Raw genomic sequence first — 12164 nt, forward strand, 5'->3', positions numbered from 1 at the left:
AGACAAAATTTCCCCCCACCTAACAGATAGAGAGATAGATCTCAATGAGGGTAGCTTGGTTGAGATCACGGGCTGCTGCAAATGAGGTGATGAACTAGGATTCAAGCCATTTCTCTGTAAGCTCAAAGCCCATACCCTCATCCCACCATGTAACCAGTGATTTCTGCCTGGGTGTTTCCAGGTATTGGTGTTTTACTCCCAGAAATCAAGAAAGGTGCACACAAATACTAAAGCAGCAAGAAACTTTATTAAGGGCAAAGTGACAGCAAAGGTTTGAATACACTGCCATGCTGGGCATGGACCACTTGAGTAGGAAAGTACTCAAGAGCTTCAGTCATTGCCCGGGGCTTCTCTTTAAGGAGTCCACACAAAGGAGGCTCAGTTGCTCAGGCCTGGCTTGGGTGGTGCTATGGTTTGATTGACAGGTTTGGGTTATATAACCTTTCCTGCACATGCTCCTTCTCATGATGTAATCTGGTTTAATCGTACACCCAGTGATACAGAGACATAAGACAGTAAACAGGGATTGCAGGGAGAAGCTCACCTAGAGGACACAGTTTGCCTTACTGAAGAATACCTCAAATCAGTACAAGATGGGTAGCTCTGCTGTTCCAATCCCAAATAAATCTAGAACATACCTGAATAGAAACTGATAACAAAATAGTGGTCCCTAGGGAAGAGAAACCTATTTCATTGTTTGGAATGGGGTATACATGCAGCTGGAGGGGTACCTTCCCACAGGTTGCTCAGGTGTATTTTGAGAAAAGGGGTATCGACTGGCCACGCCAAGCAGTTCCCGAGTTACTAAACTATTCTCCTGTGCTCGCCTGTCTCTGTGTGCCTGCTGGAAAGTCAGCATTTCCTCAGTTCTTTTAAGTTGGGAAAGATAGAAGTGGCAAAGAATGACAGACAGAAAGAAAAAAGAGGTTCAGTCTCTAGAAAATTTAGAAACAGACTGTTACACTAAGCTGTCTTTAACAGCACTATGATCCAGGCTATGCATATTTTGGCCGAGTAATTTGTTACCTCTAATCCAAAGACTAGATATTCAATAATTGGGTTTTACTTTTGCTTTATTCTGCCTAATCATAAATTTATTTTATGGAAAAAAATAAGTTTTGAGTTCAACTAAGAAGTCCTTCCCAAGCCATTTTGTCAAAGGGAACCAAAGCTCAAGAGTAGAAACAACCAGAGAAACACTAAGTGACAGTAGCTACTGTGTTTTGAAAACCACTAAACTAATGATTTTCCAACAAAATATGGGCATACTTTCCCAAGTAAGATCACTTTCAAATTCTGTGGTCTGTTTTGGAATGCCATTAGTCCTCCTTTTGCTTGGCACGAAAATACCAAATTCATTTCTTTCTTTCTTTCTTTCTTTCTTTCTTTCTTTCTTTCTTTCTTTCTTTCTTTCTTTCTTTCTTTCTCTCTCTCTCTCTCTCTCTCTCTCTCTCTCTCTCTCTCTCTCTCTCTCTCTCCCCCTCCCTCCCTCCCTCCCTCCCTCCCTCCCTCTCTCTCTCTCTTTCCTGTTGTGTGATAGAGTAGGCAGAAGGTAGGCATATATGGAAAAGAATCAAACCTGTGCCACTCAACAGCACTCCAGCCTGGGCTGGAGGAAGCACAGAGTAAGTCACAGTCCCCTGACTGGGAGATGCATTTACAGAGGATTCCTGCGACGGGCCGTTAGCTCTGGTAGGCTGGCATTTTCTTCAGACAGAGAAAAGCTCCCCTCACATTAAAAAAAAATTAAAGTGTTTAATTGTCATAGCGTCACATAACAAGGATAGAAATCATACAGGATTTGACATAGTTTAGAGAGATGAACAGAATAATAATGTAAATTAGAAAAGGAAGTAAGGAAGGGAGAAGGGAAGCACAAGATCCATGCATAGTAATAAATTAGTTCTTTTAATTAGGCTTTTGAAATAGTAGAATAGGGCTGAAGAGATGGCTTAGTGGTTAAAGCAGTTGCCTGCAAAGCCTAAGGACCCAGGTTCAATTCTCCAAGTCCCATGTAAGCCAGATGCACAAGGGGGCGCACCCGTCTGGAGTTCGTTTGCAGTGGCCGGAGGCCCTGGCACACCCATTCTGTCTCTTTCTCTATCTCTCTCTCCGCCTGCCTATTTCTGTATCTCTCTCTCTCAAATAAATAAAAATAAAATATTTTAAAAAATAAAAATAAAGTAGTAGACTATATGTGACATAATTTAAAGAGACCCTATTCTCTGTGGCATGTAGGTTTTGGGCAACAAACCATGTGCTTTAGGACATCCTTGAAACTGGTCTGGGCTTTACATTCCACACTGCTGGTTTCTAGTTTCCTGCATTTTCACTTCATCTTGAAGTGCTTTCTGAGGCCGGGATCTCAGCAGACGCTTGCTGCACAATGCGAACAACATAGTGCAGTGCCAGGTTAGAAATGGCTGTGGCAGGGAAGTAAGTGGGGTTGGCCAAACCAGAAAATTCCAAGATGAAATATCAAGGATTAAAATCCAAGTGCAACCCCTTCCAGAATCCCCCAAAAACCACCCCAGGAAAGGGTTGGCTGGGTGGCAGGCAGGCGTGCCCATGATGGCTCGAGCTTCCCCTGCCTTTGCTGTATTGCCCTGGAGAGGAAGTTGGCTTCATTCCTGGCACTTAAAGTATGCTTTGTAGCGTGGTGGCCATGACGTGACTGGGCTTTCCTGTGCAGCCCTTGGATGTGCTCAGTGGATGCGGCCGTACAAGCATGTACCAAGCCGTGCCCGCGCACACAGGCGGGAGAGCAGAAATTGCTGCGGTCTTCTTAGAAGGCAGCTGGCAGAATGCCCCGAGTTACACGATGTGGGTCCCATGTAAGAGCGCTGGTATAGGTGCTCACTGCTTCTCTGTGTTTTAAAATGAACAGTCACAAACATACCCAGGTGAGTGTTGGGAGGGGAAGGGCAAGCCACGTGCTTGTGCACTGAGATTAGTGTCTGTCCAGCGTTAGAAAGCATTGAAAAGCATGGAAGTTTTAGGAACGGCTATTTGGGGCAGGAATTAGAGGGTTTGGGTGGCCTCTGAGCCTCTGTCTCATATAATTTTCAAGGTCACTATAGTTATTTTTGTGTTAATGTGATAGAATTCCAGAAAGAGCAAGCTCTTAAGGAAGGAGAGTCATGGTTTCAGTCCATGTTGGCAGGGAGGATGTGGTGGGCCAGCTTAGATCCTGGCATTACTCGACAGTAAGTGTTCACATCACGATGGACCGGAAAGCAGAGAACATGACAGGGAGATGTCAGGGACAATAAATCCCTAGGAACCAGCCCCTAGTGACCTATTTCCTGTAGACCAGTCCCACTTCCTAATGGTTCCACAGTCTTTAGCAATTAATGCCATCTAGGCAGGGACAGTGTATGCAAAGCGTGAGTCTGTCACATAAATGTTTGCTGAATGAGGAAAGGTTGGGTGTGCGTTCAGTTTCTTGTGTTATCATTAAGGATCTATTATCTGCCCTTTTCACCCCAAAGGCACTGATTTCATAGTTTTTAGAATTGGCTTTGCTCACTGTAATAGTCACATGACTAGGAAGCCAACTTGGGAGTTGTGTGGTCCTGGGCAGACTTGGCCACCAGGATTTGATCACTGGTCAGTCATGAAGGGATTGAAAATACTTGTCAGTGTAGCTATTCAAGCTGATTAAGAGGATCCCCTGTTCTCACTCAAGCATGCAGGGCAGTTATGTACAAAATGTGAAGAGAGATTAGAGCTAAGAGAGTCCACTGCTCCGTGTAAGCATGCGGGACAGTTAAAGTGAAGAGGCTCGTTCTTTTTGTTACTGACCAACCGACAGTTTAGCTGTGGGCATCGCTTAACTTTCCCTTTTAACACAGAAAGTTAAATTTTCCCTTGTAATAAAATTTTAACTAAGTATTTCTGGCTTCTTGACTGTTACAAGTACAGAAAATTTATCATAGGATGCCCATTTTCCAAAATTTTCAGTTACTAAATATTTTATTTTACTGTGTCTATATAAAATCTCTGAGCAGAGAATGAATATTGTATAATTGTTAAACCTACTCACATGTAGTAGTGGAGGTCAGCTTCACGTGTCAGTAGTCACAGGCTGCCCCAGCAGCTTTTGTGTGATTTCAAGGAACTTAGTAGTTGAAGTTAATTTTACAAGTGAAATATAGGGATATGTGAAACTTAAATTATTCATATAACAAAATTCTTAAATTTGATTCTGTTAATTCTGCTTATGATTCCATATTGAATATTTTCAATATTCATGAAACTGAGTTTTTATTCAGTTTATTTAAAAATAGACTTTCCTGGGCTGGAGAGATGGCTTGATGATTAAGGTACTTGCCTATAAAACCTGAGGACCCAGGTTCAATTCCCTAGCACCCATGTAAGCCAGATGCACAAGTGGTGCATGTGTCTGGAGTTTGCTTGCAGTGGCTAGAGGCCATGGTGCACACCCCCTCCCCGCACACTCTCTCTCAAATAAAATATATATATATATTTTAAAAATAGACTTTCCTGGCTGGAGAGATGGCTTAGTGGTTAAACGCTTGCCTGTGAAGCCTAAAGTCCTGAGTTCGAGGATTGATTCCCCAGGACCCACATTAGCCAGATGCACAAGGGGGCACATGCATCTGGAGTTCGTTTGCAGTGGCTGGAGGCCCTGGTGTGCCCATTCTCTCTCTGTGCCTGTCTGTCATTCTCAAATAAATAAAAATTCAAAAAGAATCAACTGTGGACTTTCCTGTGGTTAGTAATAACTTTGGTTTATTGAAGCAATATTTTTCTCTGTAGCCCATGCTGGCCTTGAACTCACAACCCTTCTTTAGCTTATGCAGTGCTGGGACTATGAGGCATGCCTTCGTGTCTTCTACCTGAGCAGTTAGAGCACGCATACTCAACTCCTATTGTACTGATTAAAGTCTTATTTACATAATATCCTATCACCTCTGCTGAGGTTTTATAACTGGGAAACAAAGCACTATTAAGTTATAAAAGTGACTGCACCTTCTTTCACTAGAATTTAAGGCAATTTTTGTTTACTTTTTTTTTTTTTTTTACTCCTAACATTGTCAGAAATGTCTGTAGTGAGTTTTGATTTTGTTCTTTCCGGTGATCTTTTCTGACTCCTCTTTCTCTCTGCTAGCTTCCTGCTTCCTGACTGCTCTTCATCTTTACCTTCATGCCCTGTTTCAACTGTTGAGTTTGGGTTGCTGGCACGATGATAGGTGTGGGGTACTGACTGTGAAATGAGCAACTCGTCAGCGGCTGCAGCCCCAGGGAAGCTGTGCCCGCCCTTCCTCGAAGCCATTAGCTGCTGTCGGCTACTCTTGCCGGGGTGGGGTCCCGTTTCCTCCCTCCCTCGATCCTGTGTCGAAGACCACAGCTGCTGGGAGGTCAAGAGTGACGGCCACAGCACAGCCAGCCTCCGCCCATGCTCCCCTCCTGACCTTTCCACCCTTCTTCTGAGATGTGTCCTGAGCCCTGGAGGGGTAGATGCACTGAGGCAGAACGCACACTCATCAGCTTTGTCACCTGAATTAATCTGCCCACTACAATAAGAAACTTCTGGGACAAGGCTTCACATAGTACTACACTGCCGGGAGCAATACAGAAATCCAGCAGGCAATCTGACATGCTGTCCGTTTAACACAACCACAGAAGTTGGTTCGCCCCTAGGGCCTGTGCTCCTGGCTGTGGGCTTTTGGCCAGGTTTGCAGTACCAGGTTTGAATTCTCTTCTGTAGAGAGGGCCTCAAATCCAGTCAGAAAGTGGCTGGTTATTCCCATGGCAATCATGCCACTGTTACCCCAGGGAGCATATTTTGCCTGGCAGGCGGGTTGTGGAGCACACAGGGTCCACAGCTGGGGAAGACTGCTGATGGATTTTTCTCCCAGCAGGTTCTATAGCGCTCTCTGGTGTGAAGAGAGTTGGCTGGCAGGGAGGAAACTCATTGCCAGCTTTCTTTCTCTATTTCCTGCAACCACAGCTTGTGGTATCTTCAGCATAAGGACTTACCATCTCATTTCGGTGGCTACCAAGAACAATGGCAGTAGCTACGATTGTTTAAAGGCTCTCTGTAGCCTTCCTGACCAAAACTTCACTGGGAGGCATCCCACCCCCAGCACTGGAACTTAATTAATCACCTAGGACTTGTGGGAGCAGCTCTGTCCACCCATGTAGGGGACCTTCCTGCAGACACTTAAGTTTATAGTTTAAATTTGCTTACCAAGTAGTAGCTGTCCATATGGCTTATTCAAATGTCCTTCGTTTTGATTCAGCCACCCACCACCCTCTTGTCTCCCTCATCCCCCACCCCAATCTCTGCTTAAATCTCTCCCTTTTACTACGACGCCCCCTACTTTCATGTCCCATGCCCATCTTCCCTCACACAACCCCTTTCTAGCTCCATGGTCTCTACCCGCACTCAAAAAGCCACTAATCTGATTATTCAAAGCTAGGATAGGCACATGAGAGCACACGCAGCATTTTTTTCTGAGCCTGTTTTACCTCAACTCAGCATGACTGTTCTGCCCATTTTGCTGTGTGATGGTTAAGGTGTTGTCAACTTGATCTGTTTAGGAATCCACAGAAATGCATGTTGTAATTCCATATTTCATTGCAGCTGAAGAAAACTCCATTGTGTACGTACCTCATCTTCATAATCCATTACTTAGTTGATAGGCATCTCACTTGATTCTGTTTCCTAGCTATGTGAATGGTGCAGCAACACAGCATGGCTGGGCAAGCAGACCGCCGGTGGCTTTGTCTGCACGAGGTGGCGGTCCTCAGAGGCTGACGTCCCCCTGCAGGCCGGAAGCCGGGGCCAAGGCCAGACCAGCAGTGAGAGGCAGAGGCGCACTGTGGGCCTCGGGCTGAGGATACCATGTGCCATGGAGCAGAGCTGGCATACTCCAAGGCCACATGGGGCCTTCCCCACACCCACCACTTAAACCTGTGCTGTCTCTGGTGAAGAGTGAATTTCCTGCTCTCTGGTTTTTTTCTTTTTCAAAAAAAAAATTTGTTTATTTATTTGAGAGAAAGAAAGAGGCAGGTAGAGAAAGAGAATGGGCACACCAGAGCCTCTAGCCACTGCACGTGAACTCCAGATGCATGTGCCACCTTGTGCCTCTGGCTTCTGTTAGTACTGGGGGATCTAACCTGGGTCCTTGGGCTTCACAGGCAAGTGCCTTAACTGCCAAGCTAGCTTTCTAGCCTTTCCTTGTTTTGTTTCTTTTTTAAAATTTTTTTGTTTATTTTTATTTATTTGAAAGTGACAGAGAATGAGGCAGATAGAGAGAATAGGCACGTCAGAGCCTCCAGCCACTGCAAACGAACTCCAGACGCATGTGCCCCCTTGTGCATCTGGCTAACGTGGGTCCTGGGGAATCGAGCCTCGAACTGGGGTCCTTAGGCTTCACAGGCAAGCACTTAGCCACTAAGCCATCTCTCCAGCCCTTGTTTCTTTTTTTTAAAACATCAAATTGAGATTATTTATCAGTTTGTAGAGTACATCAGTTACTTTTCTTATCATTGTAACCAAACACCTGACAAGAAGCAGTTAAGGACTGGAGAGTTGTTCGGGACTGACAGCTCAGGGTTGGGATCCCCTGTGGCAGGAAAGGTATGGCAGCAGGAACTGGAGGAAGCTCCTCCCATTGTGTCCACAGCGACCACAAAGCCGAGCCGTGAGTCCTGGTGCTCAGGCAGCTCTTTAGGTCCAGCCCAGCGCCCTGCCGATGGCGCCACCGCAGCCAGGGTCCTCCCACGCCACTTAACGTAGCCTAGAACCCCCCCAGATATGCCCAGAAAGATGTTCCCCTGGCGGTTCTGAGCGCTACCAAATTGATAAGATTACTTATCACATGGAGTATGTAAGGAAGAACAGAGGGCACAGGTCGTTGGCTCTTCCCGTATCTCAGAAAGCCAGGAGAGACCCTGAAGACATGGCAGGGAGAGAAGATGAACCTGAGCTCATGTGCAGCCCAGACAGAAATCCCCCCCCGCCAGAACATGCCAACAGGTGTCTTTTTGTTGTCTTGCCTCAAACATTTGAGCTAGGGAATGGCCTGTTTTGTTCTTGGTTTTTCCATGTGAAGAGGTGGCCCTTTAATTTCTCCTGCAGAAACAGGGTTTTCCTGAAGCCTGCACTGTAATAGCAAGCTAGGTGTCTGCATGCTTCAGGAGGAAGCGCTGGACAGGCATTTGGGAGACGTGCATTCTCCTTGTAATGTCTTTCAGGAATGACAACCTCAGGTGTGTCTTTCATTGCCTGAGAGCCTTTGCACAGACGTGGCCGTTTCAATATCCGAATTTGCGTCAGCCTGTCTCTGAGCTGCCTTGGCTACTTAAGATCACAGGCTGTTGCTTGTGAATCCAAGTCCACCATCCTGTGTCCTGGGCCCCTTCATCTCCCTCACTGGCACCCACTCCTTTCCCCTCCCCCACTTCCCTTCTTTACAAGCCTAGAATCTCTGCACGCAGCAGGTGCTCAGTGCATTTTCACAGAGGGAGTTGGTTTTATCAGCTCTTTGGGAGATATTCGCACCCTTTCTTCCATGCTGGTGGACTTCTGAGTTGTGTCTCAGTCCTAGTAATTGTACTCACCTCTCTCCTCTAGCACAGAGCCTTCAAAGAACGTTCTTGTCACGAAGGCTGTTTGCATCAGGCTAACAGTTTATATTTTGAAATACTTTCTTTGCAGAGGTCTTGCCCCTCAGAATAAACCAGAATTGCAGAAGGTGATGGAAAAGAGAAAACGAGACCAAGTGATAAAGCAGAAGGAGGAAGAGACGCAGAAGAAGAAGTCCGACCTGGAGATCGAGCTGTTGAAGCGGCAGCAGAAGCTGGAGCAGGTGGGGCTGCGGGAGGAAAAGCAGCCGGGACCTGCAAAGCAGGGTGCAGGGCTTGCAGCGTGCATGTCAGTTTTGACAGGTGGACCCTGGGAAGCAGTGAGAAGCAAATGTCAGCAGTTGGCATAAATCAATCCAGGGCAGAGTTCAGAATCCTCTTAGGGACCTACAGGAAGAGCTAGAGGCCAGAGCTAGCCCAGAAATGACTCTAAATTCAGAGGGCCGAGAGTGGATGCAGGTCAGCCTTACTGAGACAGACTCTGGGCGGAGCAGCTGGTGCTGGCCCCAGGCTTGGTTTTCCATTCTGTCATCCTGGGTACAGTTTGTGGTAATAGTCACAGGGCTGCAGATTTAGGTCCCCAAACCTGTATGCATATGTCTTCTTTGAAAGGTGGGGATCAAGGGAGAGTTTCTAATTGGAAGGTTTGTAAGTAATTTTCCATGTTTGAATTTCACTTAGCTTGAACTTGAGAAGCAGAAATTACAAGAAGAGCAAGAAAATGCCCCCGAGTTTGTGAAGGTGAAAGGCAACCTCAGGCGAACAGGCCAGGAGGTGGCCCAGGCCCAGGAGTCATAAGCTGTGGCTGCCAGGGACCTGGTGTGCTTCGGCCGTCGCCGCGGGAGCTGTCTCGGTGCCTATAAAGCGCTCATCCCGGACCACAGCTGAGCGAGAAAGAGAATTTTCGCTGTCGACAAGGAGTGGGTGTGATTTCCCTACTGACTGTGTGGACGAATCGTCCGTGACAGTCGTAGTTCCCATTCGCCAAATGAAAGACACGGACCAGCAGCACATCAGTTGGAATCATGAACCTGTGTTTAGAGACTTCAACCAAAACAAAACAAAAAACAAGCAAAGAGAAATAGGAAGAGGACACTGGAAATGCTTGAGAGTCTCGCTACTTGATTTTTCTTTCATTTCAAGTTTAATGGGGCACAGAACCTGTTTCTTTTAACAGTGAAATAAATTGTGGTTAATTCTGCCTTTGGCTATCTCTTAGGTAATAATTTGATTGCATCAAAATGCATTTACTGTGGTACAGCCGGTATTTGTAAATTTTATTTTGAGAACTAACAGCAGAGAATGTTGACGTTGTTGTTGAGCACAACGCTTACCTTTGCTCACACAGAAAGTCAGAAATAGCGGCAAGAAGTCAAAAACACACGAATGTCCCTATTGTTATTCCTTTGGGTTCTCTGTGTAGCAGTATGTTACATGGTGGCATTCCGTCTCCAGAAGGTACATTGTGTAAATTCATCTGTCGTTTTGATAACCAGTGGGGTTTCTGTTTAGCTTATCTTGGCAGTTTTACTTAGCTAGTCTCCAGATGAAACAATTCCTTGACCCTTTGGAAAATGGAACTCATTTGTAAAATCTGGGTTAAGTGTACAGAGGTGATGTCTTTTCAGTTCTTCTGAGAGCAGTGTAAGGGACATTCTCATTTGGAGCTGGGCAATGGAGACTCCTTTTAGATATTTCATGTGACATGAGTATAGCTCTGTTTCTAGGCAGTTTCACTGAAGACTTTGTGCTCTTTGTACGTTTTAAATATCATTAGATTCCAGGCTTTGAAAATTTCTGACTAATGAGCATATATTTCACCTCTCGCCTTCCTTTTGTTTCTTACGAAGAAGGGCTGTTTCTGCGCCCTCTCAGCATGATGCCGTAGGTAAGGAGGGTGTTGACTACTGAATTGCACCTCTCAGGAAAAGCAGACGTGCTGGGCAAGGCTGCTCAGGCTCCTTTGCTGGCTCACATGTTATTCCAAGGAACATCCAACTTGCAAATAGCAGTAAAGTCCTCATGCAAAATTCATTTTATACTGCTGCTGTGGGAGTGTTCTGTGTGTTTTAGTATGTTCTCCATAGAGATGATCTAGCCGGTAATTCTACGCTGATGACCTCTTATATTTCCTTTAATGACACACAGAAAGCTGGAGGCAGAGCATTGGAGTCCTTAATTAGCAGAATAGACATAAGCTTTCTGTGGGAACACTTTAGTTTGGTAGGTGACAGGCATATGTTCAGTCCACACGTGAACAAGAGAAAAGTAAATGGAGGTTAACTCGGCTCACTAGGGAAACATGTCACTGGATTACGCCTGGGTTATTGGTGTCATCAGTGAGTATGACCCGAAGAAAACGGATGTTTAAGATTAGACAGTATGTTTTTGAAGCCCGGGGTGGTGACTGTCTTCGCCATCCTTCCTTCTGAGAGAAGCAGATGCAGGAACCAGTGTGTGAAAGAACAACTCTAGTGCACACTGAGCATGCCCCTTCCGTGTGTGTGGAGGAAAGACGAATCAGTCAAGTGAGGGCTCGGGGTTGGCTTGTATCTTTTCTCCAAATAGAGTTTAGATCTTGAAATCTGCACCTTGAAAGTGATTTTCCCACTTGAATTTTCAGAGGCTCTTAGCAGTTCCTTTAGGAGAATCCATTCTGTCCCCTAGGATTCATTCACCACTGAGAAGAAGTGAACTAACAAAAATTTCCTCCTAGCCGCACTCCGATCTGCAAACCCACCTGTACTTGGTTCCGCAAGGTCTGGCCAGAAGAAGGCTGGAAACAGCACGCGCGGACGGCTTGTGCTGGGTCGTGACGCAGAGCCCACGCTTGACGCGGCAGTCACTCTGCTCGAACCTAACACTGCGCTGTTCAAACCCCAGGGACTCGGGAACAGCTGAGCAGTTTTGTGCTTTGGGTCATTTTTTGACAAGAAAATGAAAAAGAAAAAATGGCTCCATTTTTCCACTCTGTAGTTTTCTTAAAATAGTTAAGTTGTTTTATAGTCTCCTAGTAATAAAATAGTGTTGCTTTCTAAGCTATAACAGTTGACTCTATTCTTCTACTCTGAGAAATCTTGACCTGTTTGAGTGTATATAATATATATAAAGGGAGCCTTAATGGATTTGTTTTCATAATTTAATATTTTTTGTATTTGCTCTTGTAAAATTGTTTTTAATGAAAGTATTACAGAACTGAGGGTAGAATTCTTAGAACCAAAGTTATTCTTAATAAAAATCAGCACATGCTTGGACCACGCAGCCATGTTTGTCTGCTCTATTTCAGGTGGGCTTGTGGACCCAGAGGGGGGTGTTCAAAGATTAGGAGGTGGCTCCAGGGCCGCCTCTGATGCTAGATGTGTCCTATCATCGTAGGTCTGTTGAGGCTAAGAACACATGCCAAACACCTTCAAGCTAACGTGCTGGTGGCACTGAATACGGGAAACGTGACGCAGTAGTGTGGCTGTCAGTGTTAGCTCAGAGTTCAGAATTAGGTAGCTCAATAGGACAGTGGATGGCATTTTTGGAAGGGCTTTATTTTTTTT

At 45.5% G+C, this 12164-nt stretch overlaps 1 protein-coding gene across 4 annotated transcripts in view; it reads left to right on the forward strand.

Moving 5' to 3' along the window:
* Positions 1 to 11880, forward strand: part of Fam107b (family with sequence similarity 107 member B) — a 268615-nt gene extending 256735 nt beyond the window's left edge. For all 4 annotated transcript variants that reach the window (XM_004662367.2, XM_045135144.1, XM_045135145.1 and 1 more), the window contains 2 exons: positions 8693 to 8843; positions 9301 to 11880. In XM_004662367.2, the coding sequence (XP_004662424.1) occupies positions 8693 to 8843; positions 9301 to 9417 (268 nt within the window). In that variant the 3' untranslated portion in view covers positions 9418 to 11880. The remainder of the gene's footprint in view (positions 1 to 8692; positions 8844 to 9300) is intronic.
* The last annotated feature ends 284 nt before the right edge of the window (positions 11881 to 12164 follow it).

This window comes from Jaculus jaculus, chromosome 15, assembly GCF_020740685.1.
Source record: "Jaculus jaculus isolate mJacJac1 chromosome 15, mJacJac1.mat.Y.cur, whole genome shotgun sequence".
Lineage (NCBI taxonomy): Eukaryota > Metazoa > Chordata > Mammalia > Rodentia > Dipodidae > Jaculus > Jaculus jaculus.